Source organism: Epargyreus clarus, unplaced genomic scaffold (genome assembly GCF_041222505.1).
Source record: "Epargyreus clarus isolate Ecla_fem2 unplaced genomic scaffold, WU_Ecla_fem_2.2 ptg000024l, whole genome shotgun sequence".
Lineage (NCBI taxonomy): Eukaryota > Metazoa > Arthropoda > Insecta > Lepidoptera > Hesperiidae > Epargyreus > Epargyreus clarus.
This window is the reverse complement of record NW_027332231.1, coordinates 4,358,290-4,379,536: the sequence shown is the minus strand read 5'-3', so window position 1 is coordinate 4,379,536 and position 21,247 is coordinate 4,358,290. Positions and strand designations below refer to the sequence as shown.

Genomic DNA, 21,247 nt, shown 5'->3' with positions numbered 1-21,247 from the left:
AATAGCAAAGGAAAATAAAAATAAAAAAAATAAAAACAAACGAAGAAGTAATTAATAAAACCAGAGTTATAGCTGTAAGTAATAAGATTTAACCAGATTTTTAAATGAGTATAAGGATTTAGCGTTACGTATGGAAACAGGAAGGGAGTTCCAAAGACGGATGGTTACTACCGTGAAGGATTTTTGTAGAAGAAAGTAGAGTGGGCAGGAGTACAGACAGCAAGGTATTCAGAAGAGCGAAGGGATCGATCATGCAATGAGTGAAGAAATTGAAAGTGCTGCTTGAGTCAAAGAGGGGTATTCGGTTTAAATAATACGCCATAAAGAAGAGATAGAATGTGAGCATTCCGGGGAAGGCGAATTAGGAGCCACTTGAGTTTAGCGCGATATTCAGAAACATGGTCATATTTATTCTACTAGGTACCTTACTAACTCCTACTAAAACCATATCTTTGGGGAAGTTCAGTCTAGAATAGGTACTATTACTTAACAAGTCTTAAGTCCTTGCGTTTTGGTGGAAGAATACCACCTGATTTAATTAAAGGATATTTTAAGAGTTAGTTTTCAAGATTGTGCTCGCCTTCAAGTAGAACCCTTGGTCCAATATATGGAGTTTGTTACAGACGAGAATGGACGGCAGTGGCCATCAATGGACTGCATGCTTCTATGCTATTATCTTTAAAAAAGTACCTACCTACTAAAATTCCTACGTAATACAGTAATTTACAACAAAATTTACTATGTGATTAAGATATTTGACATAATCCACGTAATAACTAGTTATTGATACCGAAACTTTATCTACAAATACAGTATAAATATACATGTATTTGAAAAGAATATCATAATTCGTCAGACGGCAAGGTAAGCTTTCACATAATTAAATCTAATATTTAAATACTTTTAATTTTCTATATCTTACACTATTGTCCAAACTCTAGTATCTATTTCCAATTTTAATAACATCAGTTCTCTATTCATTAAAATATTTAAATTGCTTTTTTGTCTAATTATAATTTTAATTAGAACCAACCTTCAAATATTTTTTTAAATAATAAAAAGCAAATTTATTTTCAGGCATAAAAGTTCACGATGAAATTCCTGGTTGTATTCGCTGCCATCGCGGCTGTGGCCTTCGGCTACCCTCCATCCACCACCTGGACCCTCGAGGAGCTCACCACCGCTCTCCAGAGTCCCGCTGTCGACCCCATCCTGAAGCCTTACCTCGAGGCCGCCCTCAACGAAATGATGGCTGCTCTTTGGGCTGGCGAAGAATTGGTATGTTGAAAATGGCATTCGTTATAAAATAATATATAATTCATATGAAATTATATTTGATGGAACATTGTCACATTTATAGGTATGTGTCTTGTAACATAAATAGTTTTAACCGAAAAATGAGATGAATACCGAGACGTTTCAACTTACTCCTCCTTTATGGCTCGCTAGCTAAAATGAAATTCTAACTTTTTCTCATGAGAAGCGACGCAATGCGTTTGTATTTAGATTTGATGTAATTTTTTACTAAATTTCCTCACGTGGTTACGCAATGTTTCTTTCATTTTTCAATTATAGAAAAAAACAAGTAAAAGAAGAAAAAAAGGTACTGAGTACAATAGAGACATGTATACGTACAAATCCACCCTTTTGGAGATGTTTCTCTAAATTGAGTAGGTACCTGTGGGCTTAATTTATCTCACCTGTCGTAATATTTGCTGCTGGATGAGTATCCATTTATGATAATGCACATTTCACGAGATCTTCGCGTTAAAAATAGATCTGATAAGCAGATTTGTCGTACCTAGATTTAGGGATTTAGATACATATATTGTGTCAATCAATAAATTAACTATCTTGGTTGGTAGCAAGGAATTGAAGTCAGAATGGAAGTTTTTTTTATTTGGGTTTTTTGACTTCGGTGTCATTACCTAAATATATTGTAACTTGTTGCTTTTATGATTTGACTTTTATGATTATTGATAAAACGAATATTATTCATATAATATACTACCATTTATTACGATATGATATATGTATATGTACGATAATGATGTTTCCCTGGCAACACGATAATCTTCTTAACCCTAACAAATGTCTAGATTCATCAAAGATGGCTACCCACACTCGCGAGTATAGGTTATAGTACTAAACCGTGAACATGACTCTTAAAAGATCTTAGGGTATACGACCCGATCGGCGCAGGTGTCACTATACTGGTCCGCTGCACAGAGGGTCCCGGATTCGAACCAGGCATATTACAAATTTGGATTTGTGAAGTCTACACTTACGCTAGTACTATACTAATACTTTTAGGTCTTCGTACATATTTACGTTAATACAACTTTATTTTTTTTCCACCAGACCCACATCACCGTGCCTATGCCCCTCGTAGCTAGCTACACCCTGGAGCAGCTGGTCGAGGCCATCCAGAACCCGGCTACCCACCCCGCCCATATCCCCTACTACGAGGATGCCCTCAATGAGCTGATGCTCGCCCTCCACTCTGGTTCTGACCAGGTAAGATAAATCGACCGACTTAAAAAATATATTGTCTAGTCTGCACCAGCCGCAATCACTACTTACCATCTGGTGGACTGTATGCTATTGTGTTAGTTCAATTTTACTTCAATTTAAGGAAATTATTAAAATATTCTTCAAGAGTTATAAGAAATTGATATTCATTTGCTATACGGCAAAGGAGAACATCCCGAGGAAACTGTGTACTGCCTAACACCTTGCACTCTGAAAGAAGGCCGTGTCTAGCAACGGGACAGTAATTACAAGCCGACGACAGTCAGATGTTTTTTAAATTCATGTTTGTAATTCCAGCAAACCATCACCGTGGTGATCCCCGCTGACCTGCCCATGCCCGTGCCTGACCCGATTGTCGTGGTGCCTGAAGCCGAGAACGTCCCCGAGATCACCCCCGTGGACGTCGCCACCCCCGTCTCCAGCCCCCTCGTCCAGATCATCGTGAACGTCAACAAACAGGAACAGGTGATTATTATAAATATTATACTTATAAGGCTAAATAGTGTTATAGGGAGAGGCTAAATAGTGTTTTGTCTTTTGGTTGTCAGCTGAACTTCTTTTTGTTTGATGTTTTTACGAGCGATCATAAAAATATAGGAGATATGTAATCTGAATTCCACGGCTGAAAGAACATTCGTTTACATAAAAGGAATTATTTGATCACGCAAATTACTAAATAGTACCTAATAAGTAGCATGTCTGATCTTCAAACTAGGTTGTGATAGAAAATATAGTTTTACCACCAATGAAATTTTAGAGATAAAATTAAACAGAATAGTCTGAGATAACGTATCAAGACAAATCTTAGTAGGAGGGTATTTGATAAATTACTTATATTATGACGTACTGAAAACGTCTTTAAACCTCCCACTTGGTAAGTGTTCATCTTTTTCCTAAAGCAATACTTTAAAAATTCACATTCTTATAAAAATGTAATTATTTCAGATCGCTGACATCGTTGGTGTTTCTCCCGTTGAAGAGAGTGAAATCAAGCCTACCCCCGTGCAAGTTGTTGAGGACGCTTTCGTTCCCGTGGACCACATTGCTGTCAACCCCATCGGTGTCAGCCCCCCCATCTTCCCTGTCAGGCCCATCATCCCTATTGGCTTCCCTAGGCCTCCGGCCCCCCTCCCCGGCTTCGGACCTATGATCTAAGGAATTAATATTCTATGAGATTTAACACCCCGTGAAGTTATCAATAAAGATGATTTAGAAAAATATATTTGTATCATTTAAATTGTTCATGTGCGCAACAGATTGAACACTAAATTCTGAAATTAAAGTAAATCAATTTAACATAAGTAACAATGAATGTGAAAAAATTGCACAGTCATTTACATAAGTTTGATTTAGTAGAGACCATGATTTTCCAATAGTGTAGGACGCCCTTCAATTCGGTGAACCCATAACCTTATAAAGGCAATTGAGACTAGACTAAAGTTCAGCGAAAGACCAAAATAAACACAAACGTATTTTCATTATATCAATTTGTGAATATTTCGAAAAGTAATCACAATTTGATATATGCTTTCAGAAGAGTAAATTTAAATGTGAAATTAGTGACTGAAGAAATATCAGCACATCTGTATCATTCGATCAAAGATTTATGACCATGGTGGTATTTGAATCATCATAGTCGGGACATATATAGATTGTTGATAATAAAACGACCTTTGGGTGAAACGCATAAGAACATAGGTCACATGACTCAAGCCAAAAATTCCATACATGATTAGATTATACTGACATTCTGATAGTACAAAAATTACATGTAAACTTTAAATTTGTTACTTGAAATAATCAATAAATATTATGAAATATTGAACACCATGCTTACGAGCATTTAGCTGTTATTTCAAAATAATTGCCCTTTGCAGAGTCTATATAGTATAAAGTATATTGTGACAGTAAACATTTGGGCATCCAAATGTTTAATCTTAAAAATTAAAAAAACATAATAATAAGTGTGTTTGTGACGTGTGTGTGAGAAGACAGTAGGCAAAATATTAGGTAGATTAATTAACAGCGATATAGAACAGGGCGGTTATTGTTAATTTTGGATAAACTTCCGTTTAGAACATACCTCCGATCGATCTGAATTTTGGTACACCTATGGATTTCGACCCGCAGATGAAGAATATCGTACTCAAAATACCCGCAAATAATATTTTCAAGGTCAAATTGCTCAAAAACGATTTTTTTTGCTGCTATATTTCTCTGAAACAACTGGGTCCACGCAAAAAACATATAGAACAAAAAATATGTATTTCTTTACGGTCTACAACTTTTGTTTGGAACCTTTTTCTCTAACGTTCATATTTATCGCAAAAAGCGCAAAAAACTTATATGTTCCAACCTAACCTAACCAATTCAATACGAAACACAATAGGCTAGGCTATATATATAAATAAATACTATATTATTGGCTAGGTTAGGTTGGGACAGGGAAAATTACATTACCGACTAAAGAAAACTCCGCACTATATAAATATAACGCGCGTGCTAAAATGCAATTTTCACAATTTAATTTCTCGGTAACTATGGGTATGCGCCAAAAATCCCTTTAGGGGTTGTCTTCGAACATCCAAAGGAAAGTCCGAGCCAAGTTTCAAATCGATCGGACGTGGGGGTTTTCCGAAGTGCACCACATTTTTCTCCAAAACAACTGGGTTTATGCGGAAAACATACAGAACAAAAAATGTTGTACTTTTTAGCGTCTACAACTTTTGTTTGAAATATTTTTCTCTAACGTTAATGTTTGCTACAATATACGCGGAAAACCATTAAAAAATCATTTTTCAGCAATTTGACCTTGAAAATATAATTTGCGGGTGTGGTGAATTCGTCTCGAAGACCAAAAATGTTATGCATTCGGCTCCGAGACTGAAAATATTAAGATTTCCGCGGCCGTTAGAACAAATAAGGAACCGAATGTTCCTCTCTTCGATGGACAGGATGACCGTGTCCCGAAGAAGGTTAAGTGGACTGTATATACGAAAATAAGATGCAAAGTGCTATAGGGTCACGCACTCACCTGCTGCTGATGGGCGCAGCCTCTTGTACTAGGTATAAGGCACCTTCAACTCACCCTAAGCTCGAGCTAGCTAGTCTTACCTCGGAATGGTCTACCGGTTACCTCTACCTTCTTCCTCTTCTCACGTGGCGTCGATCTTACAGCACGTTGCACCGCGAACAATGAAGTTAACGCGAATTTAAAGGAAACGCTACGAATACGAATAGTGGCTTCTACTTCGGAGTATAACTAAAACGACAAATATGCGCGAGCGCGACCGACGACTCCGAAGCTTCTCGAACAAGAAAAAAATCCGGGTGGTGGCATACACCACCGCGAACGACACGACGACAACGGTACTACAACGAACTATTTCAAACTATAAATCTCTATGCTTTTTATCCTACAGATTAAAATTAATACCAACGACAGATAATTAATACGTAGAACCATAGACAAAACTGAACAGCGGGTATTTTGAGTATGATATTCTTTATTAGGGAGCCAAAATCCATATGTGTACCAAAATTCAGATCGATTGGAGGTATGTTCTAAACGGAAGTACACCCTTAATTTTTTTATATAAAAATCTTCATCTCGCTTCACCATTCCATTTCGGATTGACTGATGTTTGACTAGGATAGTATATCTTCGTATGCTAATAAGAATTTATAATTTTGTAATGCTCATAATGGCGGTAGATAATATACACCTTAGGCATAGATTACAGCTATTTATTAAAGCTAGTTGATAAACTATCGAATAATTACTTAGTTAATTGTATTATAAGTATGAGAATGTCTGAAAAGTATATTTTCTTTAAAATTAGCGACACTATCCGATGGTAGAACAATATACTTAGTTGTATTTTTCAAAACCCAACTCATTTGATTTCCGACTAGAGTAGAATAGAATAGAATAGAATATTCTTTATTGCACACTTACAGTAGAATTTAACAGTATTAATTAAGGTAAAAACAGTATGCAATAGGCGGCCTTATCGCTAAGCAGCGATCTCTTCCAGACAACCTATGCATGGGAAAGAGAAAAGGACAAATAAGGAAAGTAGGATAGGGTGTGCGAAGTTAGAGGTGGAGCAGACTACAAGGAATAGAATTACAGTAAACAATAATAACATAAGATGCAGGAATCCGATAATAAATGAAGGACAAGAAAACAAAAAAGACAAAAGCACATCAGATAAAATAGCAATAATAATAGACCAAATAAAATATATAATAATAATAATAATTGAAAAAAGAAAAGGAGCAAAACTAAAATGTGGAAATGACGAGAGCAAGGGAGGAAAAAAAAATCAAGATTTATAAATAATGTTTCCTCAGTTGATTTTTAAATTCGTCAAGCGATTTAGCGCGGCGTATGGACAAAGGTAATTTATTCCACAGGCAAACAGCAACAGAGGAAAAGGAGTTTTTGTAGAAGGACGTAGTATGAGTGGGAGTTCGGAGAGAGAGATTAATAGAGGAGCGAAGACAGTGGTCATGAGTAAGGTAAAGATACTGGAAACGGTCTTTTAAATATGAAGGAGCGATGGGGCTAAACAGCACGCAGTATAATGCAGAAAGAATATGCATATTCCGGCGAAGTCGGATTGGGAGCCACTTGAGTTTTACACGATACTCGGATATGTGGTCATATTTGCGAATGCCAAATATGAAACGAATGCATAAGTTTTGAAGGCGCTCAAGTTTATTAAGTTGCTCCTCAGTGAGATCAAGATAGCAAACATCGGCATAGTCGAGAATTGGAAAGAGTAAGGATTGGGTTAACGCAATTTTAGTAGCAGTAGGGAGAAAGTTGCGAAGTCTTCTGAGTGACCCTATTACGGAAAACATTTTTCTACTCACCTCGTCAATTTGAGGTGCCCATGATAAATGTCTGTCTAGGTATATGCCGAGATTCTTGACTTTGTCAATATATGGAATACATATTCCATCAAAACTTATGCTTGGTATCAATCTCATGTCTAATCTGGATAGTAAGCGAGAGCTACCTATTATCATAGCCTGTGTTTTGCTCGGATTAACTTTAAGGCCATGAGACTCGCCCCAAGTCAAGTTACGTTTTAGGTCGCTGTTTAAGGCGTCGATAGTCTTAGGTAGATCTACTAATGTTGCTTGTTGGTAGATTTGGAGATCATCTGCATAAAGGTGATAGAGAGAAGTTAGAGTAATAGTTTTTTTAAAGCAATGATGCAATTTTAGTTGTTATCCTGCATTTTCGTTAATTCTTTTTGTTTTGGATTTCGTTATTGATGCACACTTGTAAAAATCACCCTGTATAGTTGAATGTTTTTGTTATAAGTATTGTTATAAAGGCTCTACTTTTGCATATTGGTAAATAAGTAACATACATATACATGAAAATAAATAAGTATGTATATTTCACAATAGTGGACTGCAACCTGTGGGAATATAAACAACTAACTCTTTATAGGATTGACTCTTACCTGAAGTCGGTTAGAAAAGGTTGCTCCCCTGAGGACAACGGACATTATATGAGACAGGAAGATAAGTTGACATTTCAGAACAAAACTAAGTATCATTTTTTCTTTTGAATTGTTTATTTTGATCTATTCTAACCGACTCAAAAAATCCTAGTGTATGTAGGGCTATAAGTATAGATTTTTTTCAAAATAAATATTTTGTAAACATGCTACATAAACCTTTCTTTTCCACTTTGTTAATAAGAACTTACTATGTATATTGTATTATGTTTTGCAATTAAGACTTAGATAATATTTCTTTCACAGATAATTCAAAATGTCTGGAGTTCCCAAGATTACTATTGATGAGCTGTCTAGGGGTATCGAAGACCCCACCAACAGCGGTAGTGCAAAGAAGGTACTCGAAGGTATCCTAAACGACTTCATGGACCTTCAGTACGGCAAGGAGACCCCATACACCACAGGCAAGACGGTCCTACCCATGGAAACCACGATTGAAGACGTGGATTCTGCGAAAGCTAGCGAGACAACTGAGAAGCAATTCCGCGATATCTTCGTCAAGATCTCTGACACTCATAAGAGTGGAGATTTGACCCCTCAATCAGAAAATGACGGTTCTTGGGATCCTAAATTCAAACCAGTCCTCGTCTTTGTTACTCCCAACAAGAGATTACCTTAATTTTTCTAATTTATTAATAATTTATCCTTAAGTTTTAATTATGATTGCACTCATATTCATTTTAATACAATAATTTATTACATCAATCATCACGTATGAAGCATTAATATATTGTCTATAAATAAATATATCATTAATAATGATGTTTTTCTTTATTTTATTTATTTGCGAAAGACACTAAATCTCAAAAACTCATGTTCAATTTTTCATCTGTATGTTTGTATGACTGAGTGGAAAGTGTATTATTCACGTTATTGATGACACTGAATTTAATCTTTAAAGGGTAGCAATTTTAATAATCTTAAACAAAATCAATCTGATACAAAGTTCTCAAATAGTAATAGTAATCTTAAACAAAGTTCTCAAAGATATGTGAAGTCTACCAATACGCATTTGACCAGCGCGGTGGACTATGGCCTAATCTTAGTAATTCTGAGAGGGGACCCGTGCCCTGTGGGACAGTAATGGATTTCACGACGGTGGTAACTGCCGACTGAATCATACTCGATCTATCATCTTCCAATTCATTAAAAAAATTAAACATACAAAAAATATTATTAATAGCATTCAACACAAATTACATTATATTCCATTGCATTTTAGCTTTCAAAATAGTATAGTAATAGATACTAACATTCGTATGAAATACAGTAATTTACAACAAAATTTACTATGTGATTAAGATATTTGACATAATCCACGTAATAACTAGTTATTGATACCGAAATTTTATCTACATATACAGTATAAATATACATGTATTTGAAAAGAATATCATAATTCGTCAGACGGCAAGGTAAGCTTTCACATAATTAATACTAATATTTATATACTTTTATTTGTTTATATCTTACACTATTGTCCATAACTATAAATTGAAATGAACAAGTATCTATTTCCAATTTTAATAACATCAGTTCTCTATTCATTAAAATATATAAATTGCTTTTTTGTCTAATTATAATTTTAATTAGAATCAACCTTCAAATATTTTTTTAAATAATAAAAAGCAAATTTATTTTCAGGCATAAAAGTTCACGATGAAATTCCTGGTTGTATTCGCTGCCATCGCGGCTGTGGCCTTCGGCTACCCTCCATCCACCACCTGGACCCTCGAGGAGCTCACCACCGCTCTCCAGAGTCCCGCTGTCGACCCCATCCTGAAGCCTTACCTCGAGGCCGCCCTCAACGAAATGATGGCTGCTCTTTGGGCTGGCGAAGAATTGGTATGTTGAAAATGTTGGCATTCGTTATAAAATAATATATAATTCATATGAAATTATATTTGATGGAACATCGTCACATTTATAGGTATGTGTCCTGTAACATAAATAGTTTTAACCGAAAAATGAGATGAATACCGAGACGTTTCAACTTACTCCTCCTTTATGGCTCGCTAGCTAAAATGAAATTCTAACTTTTTCTCATGAGAAGCGACGCAATGCGTTTGTATTTAGATTCGATGTATTTTTTTTCTAAATTTCCTCACTTGGTTACGCAATATGTTTCTTTCATTTTTCCATTATAGAAAAAAACAAGTATATAGAAGAAGAAAAAAAGGTACTGAGTACAATAGAGACATGTATGCGTACAAATCCACCCTTTTGGAGATGTTTCTCTAAATTGAGTACCTGTGGGCTTAATTTATCTCACCTGTCGTAATATTTGCTGATGGATGAGTATCCATTTATGATAATGCACATTTCACGAGATCTTCGCGTTAAAAATAGATGTGATAAGCAGATTTGTCGTACCTAGATTTAGAGATTTAGGGACATATATTGTGTCAATCAATAAATTAACTATCTTGGTTGGTAGCAAGGAATTGAAGTCAGAATGGAAGTTTCTTTTTATTTGGATTTTTTTTTAACTTCGGTGTTATTACCTAAATATATTGTAACTTGTTGATTTTATGATTTGACTTTTATGATTATTGATAAAACGAATACCATTCATATAATACCACTATTTATTACAATACGACATGTAATTGTACGATAATGATGTTGCCATACCAACACGATAATCTTTTTAACTCTAGCAAGTCTAGTCTTTTAGTCTAGTTCCATCATAGATGGCTACTGACACTCACGACTATAGGCTATAATTCTAAACCGTTAACATGACTCTCTTAAAAGACCTTAGGGTATACCACCCGCTTGGCGCAGGTGTCACTATACTGATCCGCTGCACAGAGGGTCCCGGATTTCTATCTAGGCATATGAATGAATTCGGATTTCTGCTCTGAATTCTAGACTTACGTTAGCATTATGTACTTTTAGGTCCTCGTAAATATTTACGTTAAAATAACTTTTTTTTTTTCCACCAGACCCACATCACAGTGCCCATGCCCCTCGTAGCTAGCTACACCCTGGAGCAGCTGGTCGAGGCCATCCAGAACCCGGCTACCCACCCCGCCCACATCCCCTACTTCGAGGATGCCCTCAATGAGCTGATGCTCGCCCTCCACTCTGGTTCTGACCAGGTAAGATAAATCGACCGACTTAAAACACCGACATTATTAAATTTCAGGAGTCTCTGAGCTTCAGAGCTGTGTTCTATGGAGTTGGTAATAGATATCTACGAGCGCTAATAACCACTTACCATTTGGTGGACTGCGTGCTCTTTTGCTAGTCACTTTGTGTATGAAAAAACAACAAATAATACTATACCTAAATATAACTCTAACATTATTAGATTAATTCAAGGTAGTTTTATTGTTTCTATGTCTTAAAAGATATTCGAAATTGACTATGACTTGCTTTACGGTGAAGTAAAACATCACAAGGAAATCTACACCTCAGAGAGATCTTTCAAAGTTCTTAAAAGTGTATGAAGTCTACCTATTCGCGGGATGGACAATGGCCTAAACACCACTGACAGACGAACCGTGTCTAACAACGGGACAGTAATTACACGCCGACGACACTGAGATGTCATTCAAATTCATGTTGTAATTCCAGCAAACCATCACCGTGGTGATCCCCGCTGACCTGCCCATGCCAGTGCCTGACCCCGTCGTCGTGGTGCCTGAAGCCGAGACCGCCCCCGAGATCACCCCCGTGGACGTCGCCACCCCCGTCTCCAGCCCCCTCGTCCAGATCATCGTGAACGTCAACAGACAGGAACAGGTGATTATTAACTACTTATAAATTAATAGGAATATACCAGTTGGACCGACGACCTGACAACGGCGGGAAAACGCTGGATTCAAAGCTCGCGGGACCAGTTGGTGTGGCGTCAATTATGGGAATCCCACATGTTATGAATAGGCTAAGAAGAAACAATACAGTGTCTTTTCTTTTGGTTGTTAACCAGAATAGTCTGATATATAACCTACCAGGATGAGTCTTAGTAGCATGGTATTAGAAAAATCATCACCTGTTCCACTGGGCACCTTTTCATCTATTCCCAAAGGAACACTTCAAAAATACGCATTTTTACGAACATGCTCTTATTTCAGATCGCTGATATCGTTGGTGTTTCTCCCGTTGAAGAGAGTGAAATCAAGCCTACCCCCGTGCAAGTTGTTGAGGACGCTTTCGTCCCCGAGGACCACATTGCTGTCAACCCCATCGGTGTCAACCCCGTTGATGTCATCCACCCCGTCAGGCCCATCCTCCCTATCGGCTTCCCTAGGCCCCCTGTCCCCCTCCCCGGCTTCGGACCTATGATCTAAGGAATTCATATTCTATGAGATTAAACACCCCGTGAAGTTATCAATAAAGATGATTTAGAAAATATATATTTGTATCATTTAAATGAATGTTAACGTGTGCAACAGATTGAACACTAAATTCTGAAAGTAAAGTAAATCAATTTAAGATAAGTAACAATGAATGTGAAACAATTGCACAGTAATATAAATTAATTTGAGTTCTCGAATGGAGACTATGATTTGCCAATAGTGTAGGTCGCCCTTCAATTCGGTGAACCCATAACCTTATAAAGGCAATTGAGACTAGACTAGAGTTCAGCGAAAGACCAAAATAAAATAAACGTATTTTCATTATATGAATTTGTCAATATTTCGAAAATTAATCACATTCATACATGCTTTCAGAAGTATAAACATTGAAATTTAAAATTAGTGGCTGAAGAAATATCAGCACATCTGTATCATTCGATCAAAGATTTATGACGATGGTGGTATTTAAATCATCAAAGTCGGGACATATATAGATTGTTGATAATAAAACGACCTTTGGGTGAAACGCATAAGAACATAGGTCACATGACTCAAGCCAAAAATTCCATACATGATTAGATTATACTGACATTCTGATAGTACAAAAATTACATGTAAACTTTAAATTTGTTAACTTGAAATAATCAATAAATATTATGAAATATTGAACACCATGCTTACGAGCATTTAGCTGTTATTTCAAAATAATTGCCCTTTGCAGAGTCTATATAGTATAAAGTATATTGTGACAGTAAACATTTGGGCATCCAAATGTTTAATCTTAAAAATGAAAAAATCATAATAATAAGTGTGTTTGTGTGTATGTATATAATAGATTGACTTGAATGTTTTATACGATGTTTTAACTTTTATTTATTCCCCTAATATTTATTAAAATAATGTGGTAGGGTTATGAGGCAGGTTGAACACTGTATAATTTTAATTTTGTCTTATAAATATGGAATTAAAGTACAAAAAAGTCAAAAGCAAAATATTGGAAATAGGTATTCACCTATCGAGCATTGCTTATCAAAATGCATCATTATCAGTATCTCAATACTTATCACTATCTCATGTTGCAGCGACACGTAATACATTTCTCACGGAAATATGAAAAATAAACTATGACTCGCTGATATGAGGACATCTTTATCGACATTTCGCGTCCCATGCGAAATATCACCGCGATGTGTCAACAATTCTCAGAGATAAAATTTGGTCAAAATATTATCAATATGTTGACACGCCAAGCCCACGTACATCAGTACTTTGGTCATACGTGATTTATAAAGCCGACATGATACGAATTAAACGCAGTTCGTATCGAAATTTCAAAGTGAAATTGCTACCCGTATTTCATCTACAAGTAAGTTAAAGTAACATTTTTTACTTTTACCAAACTTTCTTTCTTAATTTTACCCAAAATAACTGGTCGTCGTAGTACAGTAGCAGACTTTAATGCAATCAATTTAATTGTGTTATACGTGTAATAGCATTATAAATTGTTATTGTTTGCCCTATCATTTTATGAAGAAATTATTTAATCTTATTCTTATCTGTTAAAATAATAAATTCAATGATAAAAGGACGTTTAGAAAATACGTTCAATAAAATATTAAATGACTATAAAGATAATATTAATAAAACATTAAGGCAAGGTGCAGGTCTTTGTTCAGGAGGAGACAGTAGGCAAAATATTAGGTAGATTAATTAACAGCGATGTAGAAAGGGCGGTTATTGTTAATTTTTTTATATAAAAATCTTCGTATCGCTTCACCATTCCATTTCGGATTGACTGATGTTTGACTAGGATAATACGTCCCTGTAGTCTCGGGACTAGAATAGGGCTACGGTATCCCCTGCCTGTCGTAAGAGGCGACTAAGGGGCTTCTGGGGTTGCGGGCGGCAAGGGTGGGAGCTCGAACCGTCCAGCAAGTAACCCCGGGAAGGACGACGGTGTGTGTGGCCGCATACCGTTGTAAACACTAGGTGTGTGGGAGGAGCGTAAACTGCTCCCCCAGGGAAGAGCCCGATTGGGGCATCGCGCTCGGAGGACTCCGGTTGTGTTCCATCGGAGATCCCGGAGTTCTTCACCAAGCGCCGAGGACGGCTACCGGGGGGGTTTTAGTGCGGTAAAAATCCCACATAACCCGGCGTCGCTCCCACGTCTACGGGTACCTTTTGAAGGTACCCCCTCGCAAACAAAAAAAAAAAAAAGATAGTATATCTTCGTATGCTAATAAGAATGTATAATTTTGTAATGCTCATAATGGCGGTAGATAATATACACCTTAGTCATAGATTACAGCTATTTATTAAAGCTAGTTGATAAACTATCGAATAATTATTTAGTTAATTGTAAGTATGAGAATGACTGAAAAAATATTTTCTTTAAAATTAGCGACGTTATCCGATGGTAGAACAATATACTTAGTTGTATTTTTCAAAACCCAACTCATTTGATTTCTGACTAGAGTAATAGTTTTTTTTAAAGCAATGATGCAAAGTTGTTATCCTACATTTTCGTTAACTCTTTTCGTTTTGGATTTCTTTATTGATGCACACTTATAAAAATCACCCTGTATAGTTGAATGTTTTTGTTTTAAGTATTGTTATAATGGCTCTACATTTGTATATTGTTAAATATGTAACATACATATACATGAAAATAAAAAGGTAACCTATGTATATTTCACAAAAGTTGACTGCAACCTGTGGGAATTTAAACAACTAAGTCTTAATAGGATTGACTCTCACCTGAAGTCGGTTAGAAAAGGTTGCTCCCCTGAGCACAACGGACATTATATGAGACAGGAAGATAAGTTGGCATTTCAGAACAAAACTAAGCATCATTTTTTCTTTTGAATTATTTATTTTGATCTGTTCTAACCCACTCAAAAAATCCTGGTGTATGTAGGGCTATAAGTATAGATTTTTTTCAAAATAAATATTTTGTAAACATGCTACATAAACCTTTCTTTTCCACTTTGTTAATAAGAACTTACTATGTAAATTGTATAATGTTTTGCAATTAAGACATAGATGATCAAAAGTAATTAAGACTTAGATAATATTTCTTTCACAGATAATTCAAAATGTCTGGAGTTCCCAAGATTACTATTGATGAGCTGTCTAGGGGTATCGAAGACCCCACCAACAGCGGTAGTGCAAAGAAGGTGCTCGAAGGTATCCTAAATGACTTCATGGACCTTCAGTACGGCAAGGAGACCCCATACACCACAGGCAAGACGGTCCTACCCGTGGAGACCACGATTGAAGACGTGGATTCTGCGAAAGCTAGCGAGACAACTGAGAAGCAATTCCGTGATATCTTCGTCAAGATCTCTGACACTCATAAGAGTGGAGATTTGACCCCTCAATCAGAAAATGACGGTTCTTGGGATCCTAAATTCAAACCAGTCCTCGTCTTTGTTACTCCCAACAAGAGATTACCTTAATTTTTCTAATTTATTAATAATTTATCCTTAAGTTTTAATTATGATTGCACTCATAATCATTTTAATACAATAATTTATTACATCAATCATCACGTATGAAGCATTAATATATTGTCTATAAATAAATATATCATTAATAATAATGTTTTTCTTTATTTTATTTATTTGCGAAAGGCACTAAATCTCAAAAACTCATGTTCAATTTTTCATCTGTATGTTTGTATGACTGAGTGGAAAAGCGTATTATTCACGTTATTGATGACACTGATAAGAATTTTTAATTTAATCTTTAAGGGGGAGCAATTTAGCAAGAGAAAATTAATTATTACTTGCTTTAACGGTAAAGATCATGTCAGTAAAATCGTCATGAGGAAACCTGCACGCCTGGTAAATCTTAAAAAAATTCTCAAAGATATGTGAAGTCTATCAATCCGCATTTGACCAGCGCGGTGGACTATGGCTAATCATTCTGAGAGGAGCCAGTGCCCACCAGTGAAACAGTAATGGATTTCACGACGGTGGTAACTACCGGCTGAATCATACTCGATCTCATCATCATCATCATCTTCCAATTCATTAAAAAAAATTAAACATACAAAAAATATTATTTATAGCATTCAACACAAATTACATTATATTCAATTGCATTTTAGCTTTCAAAATAGGATGATTAATTTGTTTGCTTCGACGAACAAATAAATCAGTATAATGGAAGTTACGGGCTAGTCGTATAAAATTGTTTGAAATTCTAGCTAGTAAATAAAGAGACGAAAGAATTTCAAAGTTTTTGTTTTATTGAATAACACTTTTTATTTGGGTCAAACAGATGTTAAATAGAATATTATCTGGAATGCTTTCGATCCATAGATGAAATAACGATAGACTCCTCATTGACCGATTTTTTTTTTTTATTATAATATAAGAGTAGCAGACGAGCATGCAGTCCACCTGATGGTAAGTGGCTACTGCCGCCCATGGACATCTGTAATAAACCCCAGATAGGATTAGATATATCTACCTGAGGTCGGCCACAGATGCGCCGCTACCCCTGAGGACTAAGGTGGAACGCCTCGGAAAAGTCTTTCTCCCTTACCACACCCTTCAAACCGGAACACAGCAGCGCCTAACACTGCAGTTATTAGGTAGAAATAGGTGTGGCGGTGGTGCCGCCGAAGTCGAACCACAAAGGGTTCTACCACCTTCAAATTTCTATTTATTGTCCCATAGCTGGACAGTTCTTTTAATAAGAAGTGTTTAGGCCGTAGTTTACCACGCGGGTTAACGCAGATTAGTGGGTATAACACGCATTTCGTTCCTGTAGTTCCGGAAACAGAATAGACTACGGTATCTACTGCCTATTGTAAGAGGCGACTAAGAGGGGGCTTAGGGGTTGCGGGCGGCAAAAGTGGCATTTAAAAACAAAGAAATTTCAGTAATGTAGGTTTTATTGCCTATGATTTATATTTTCATCGTTATTACGGAAGTCAATTTTATTTATCCTTTATACTTATACTATGTCACATCACATTGCCCCGTGTGTCTACGATGCTAAGCAATGAAGAGCGCATTCAGGATTTAGGTGGATGATCGTTAGTAGCTCAGTACGATTTTCTCGTCGTGTGTTTCATGTGAGTGTGCTTTTGTGAGACGCGCGTCCGAGCGTAAACACGTGCGGCAAAAACTTGCTTAACCATTTAAGCAAGTTTTTGCCGCACGTGTTTATATCATATCCGATAAATAATTTAAAGCTAAGTCAGTAATACAAACCAAATAATCATATGGATATTACTTCGACATTAAATTAAGCTAAATTATGTTATATCAGTGAAGCAAACGGAACAGAATAATGGATTGAGTAAACGTAAGGTAAAATTGTGGGATGTTTTGAATACTCGTACTAAGGGTACAGTAACCTTACCATGACTTTTTACGTTTTGACAAATATGACTGTTTTTGTATTTGTTTACGTATTGGCCTATGCAATTTCCAAGTTCTGACGCAATCCGCTAGAGGCGCTGATTGGAAATTGTATGGGCAAATACGTAAACAAATACCAAAACAGTAATATTTGTCAAAACGTAAAACTCATGGTAACGGTACAGGTAGAGTCTACATGAAGTTGGTTACAGATGTAGACGGGCGGAAGTGACCACTTAACATCAGATGCCTGTATTTTGCTTGTTACCTTAGTTTTTTAATATGTAGGTATGTAACAATGCGAGTATGTAGTGGGAAAGTAGGCTAGTAATGAACTGCCCTGCAGTGGCACAGTGGCACGTTGACGACTCATAAAGAATCATAATGTACAATAGTAGAAACATGTAGTGGAATTTAGTGGGATATATCAAACGTTGTACCGAATAAATTGAATATTCTGTAGTTAAGGGACTGAATAATATAATTCAATTGGCAATAAACGCAGATGTTGCATCGGAACAAATTGTTATCCGAAATAAATTGACTAAAAGTGGTTTTTCACATCAGTTAATCTGCTGAAAAGCGACTGAAATGGTAATATTTCAGTTTGACTGTATCGTTTATTACATATGTATGTTTAGTAAAATTTTAAAATTGTAGAATCGTTAAATGTATGGTTAAACTGGTAATATTATTTTAAGGTCCCGCTCGGAATTATAAAAAAAATGTTCTGAAAGTGGTTTTAAAAGTGTCCTGCTGAGCTTCATTATACTTAGTCTAAATAATCTGTAAAAACTCACAGCAAGGATCTGTTTAAAATATTTGGAACAAAAACCTGCTTGCTTAAAAATGTAAGCTTTGGTCATTCTCACATTTTAGATGATTCCAACGATTCATCAGAGATATATTAAAATACGACAAGCCGTGGGCTGTAGGGGATGCCAAAGATTAATACGTAACATACATTCCAAACACATTACCGTCCGCAATCGGGTTAAAAATTGACTGATAATCGTCAAACCTAGGGTTAGGAGGGTCTATTTAATTACGTTATCTATGGTCTGTCTCTCGAATAAAGTTCTTTCACGGTTATTCTTTTATAAAGTTTGTAAAATACAGATTTATCTAAATCTCTCAACTTGCTTAAATAGTATATCTGATAAAGAAATTAGAGCTAAGTCAGTAGTTCAAATAAAATAACTTATATTAAACAATATTAAATACAGTAAATGGGTATTGCTTCGACATTAAATTAAGCTATATCAGTGATATATCTTAGGTTTTCTAAGAAGCTTCCAATCGGGATCACAGAAATAGCGTTGTTTTTTTGCGCATTATATTATTATAGTTATCATAATTATAAAGATCAACTGAAATTTTAAGTCTATCTTTATTATAACTTTACTATTGAAGATTAAAATACATTTGTATAGCTAGCTTTATTATTTGTTTAGCGGGAGCTAATTTGATAAATCGTTTTGGAGATATAATCGTATTAAACAGATCATTAATTAACTGAGGGCGAAGAGAGAGATAATTAATTTTACGGTATTTTAACGCAAAGATGTGTATGACTTTGAAACTTAATTAGAACAGAATTATTTTCCATTTGTTTTAATTATGTTTTTAATTTCTTTCATAGGTTTTATAAGACGCTTTCTACACTCACATCTCCACACTAGGATTCCCTGTGTCGTGGGTGCCATGGACACACACAAAGACGAATACACAAACACCCAGACCTAGAACAGATATCTTAATTCATTTTTCAGATGTCTGTTTGGCCGGGGATCGAACCCGGAACCCAGACCAGTATGGTGACCGCTCCACCACGCGGGTCATTGTTATAATTGTGTTTGTTTGTCACTGACATTTTAAGTTATATTTACAACATTGATAAAGCTAGTTACGTTGAAATTTGTTGTATTATGTATATCTAGGAACTCAACTATCTTATCTAAGCTGTTAATTTAGTGAAATACAACACGCTCTACAGATTAGGTGCTTACTGAGCAAGAAAACAAGTTTGTATAAGGAAGTTGTGTTATCTTTTATCTTTCATAAATTATAGTTTTTAATTTATTGTCGATCATATCTATCACGTCAAAACTTTAACATCGTAACATAAAGCGTTGTGTGTGGGTGTTTTCGCTATTCTAACATTATACCTTCGTCTGTAGCGCAGGTAAGATGTACATTTTTTGGCCATCAATTAATTTATAATAACGATATTAATTAATTTACTGTATTTCTAGTTTTTAACAATTCGAATGGACACAAACATAGTCTTCATTATATAACTAATAACATAATAGTTTTAGAATGTTTAGATTTGATTTTCAAGATGTAATTTGGGTATAATAATAGTAATAGTCTATGACAAATAAGCATTATATGTCAGTTATATAACAGCATAGGTGTCATTTAGCTATGATCTGTCATGGTTTGATGTAGCATTTTGAGAGAAAATAAAGTTGAAGAAAGCAGTGTTACGTGACCAATAATATTTAATTTCAGGAATAAGAAAAATGAAAGTATTTCTTCTGGCTTTGTTCGTGGCGGCGGCGGTTGCGGCGCCTGCCCCCCTCGAGGAAGAGATTGGCGAGCCAGTCGAACTGATTGTTAATGGGGTTGCTGAAGGCGAACCTCTAGAACTTGGAGATGTCCTTGATCTTAAAGTAAAGGAACACGCCGACGGACAGGTCGTCTCCAGTACCAACTTGCTCCACCCTCTCACCGCCGCGGGTCTCGCTGAAGCTGCCGCCGCTGCTGAGCAAGATAAACCTCTCCCTGAGATCGTCGAAATTAACCCAGTGCCAATTGAGTTGCCTGAACCTGTTCAGCCTGTGCCAGCTCCTGAAGCAGTTGTATTGCCTGAGCCTGCTCTACCAGAAATAATTCCCGAACCCATTGACCTTCCTGTCCCGGCTTTACCTGAATTAAGCCCTCCTGTTTTACCTGAAGTTGACCTCACTCCTGCTGAAGTTCTTCCCGTACCTGTCCCTCAGCTGCCTACAGGTGAAGTCTTCAATGATGGCGTCGTCCAGGTTACAGTGAATGCAGGAGATCCCGGCGTTCTCTCGACTATCCAGTCCTGGTTCAACATGGTTCTGAACTACTTCAACGACGGTACCCAAACTACTCATCAAATTGTGTAAAAACGAACGAAGGCCGATTAAAAGAACTTTTGAAGCAGTAACGTTTTTCTTTTAAGACTTTGTGATGTTTCTAAATCCTATCTGATCTGATGTACTTCAATCTGTATTATTCAAGACAACCGCATAATCTTATTTTTTTCTTCTTTATTTCTAAAACGATTTGTATGAAAATAAAAGAAAATATTTTTATATTTTTCAAGCCAGCACACAGCAATTAAGTTGAGACGGTGTTTCATTTCTTTCCAATAAGCTGCACTCAAGTGTAAAAAATCAGTTTGGCGTTTATCCAAATAAGTTGTAGCAACTTCAGTCACTTAGCTTGTTTGTATGGACTT

General features: G+C 36.1%; 3 protein-coding genes across 3 annotated transcripts; all 3 read left to right on the top strand.

Annotated features, from left to right (window-relative positions):
• The first annotated feature begins 1,054 nt into the window (after positions 1-1,054).
• Positions 1,055-20,949, top strand: LOC140752541 (uncharacterized). The gene is made up of 10 exons (XM_073086879.1): positions 1,055-1,278; positions 2,362-2,517; positions 2,830-2,997; positions 3,478-3,684; positions 6,952-7,056; positions 9,726-9,917; positions 11,021-11,176; positions 11,655-11,822; positions 12,155-12,350; positions 20,266-20,949. The coding sequence occupies exons 1-10, from the start codon at positions 1,093-1,095 to the stop codon at positions 20,910-20,912; spliced, it is 2,181 nt and encodes a 726-aa protein (XP_072942980.1). The 5' UTR covers positions 1,055-1,092; the 3' UTR covers positions 20,913-20,949.
• Positions 8,312-8,734, top strand: LOC140752345 (uncharacterized). Its single transcript, XM_073086607.1, has one exon. It carries the CDS (start codon positions 8,329-8,331, stop codon positions 8,689-8,691), a length of 363 nt encoding a protein of 120 aa, XP_072942708.1. The 5' UTR covers positions 8,312-8,328; the 3' UTR covers positions 8,692-8,734.
• On the top strand, positions 15,462-15,929 carry LOC140752344 (uncharacterized). Its single transcript, XM_073086606.1, has one exon. It carries the CDS (start codon positions 15,475-15,477, stop codon positions 15,835-15,837), a length of 363 nt encoding a protein of 120 aa, XP_072942707.1. The 5' UTR covers positions 15,462-15,474; the 3' UTR covers positions 15,838-15,929.
• Positions 20,950-21,247: the final 298 nt, after the last annotated feature.

Coding starts and splice junctions, on each gene's coding strand:
- LOC140752541 (XM_073086879.1), top strand. CDS start 1,093: ATGAAATTCCTGGTTGTATTCGCTGCCATCGCGGCTGTGGCCTTCGGC. Junction 1,279..2,361: donor TTTGGGCTGGCGAAGAATTG/GTATGTTGAAAA, acceptor TTTTTCCACCAG/ACCCACATCACCGTGCCTAT. Junction 11,177..11,654: donor TCCACTCTGGTTCTGACCAG/GTAAGATAAATC, acceptor TTGTAATTCCAG/CAAACCATCACCGTGGTGAT.
- LOC140752344 (XM_073086606.1), top strand. CDS start 15,475: ATGTCTGGAGTTCCCAAGATTACTATTGATGAGCTGTCTAGGGGTATC.
- LOC140752345 (XM_073086607.1), top strand. CDS start 8,329: ATGTCTGGAGTTCCCAAGATTACTATTGATGAGCTGTCTAGGGGTATC.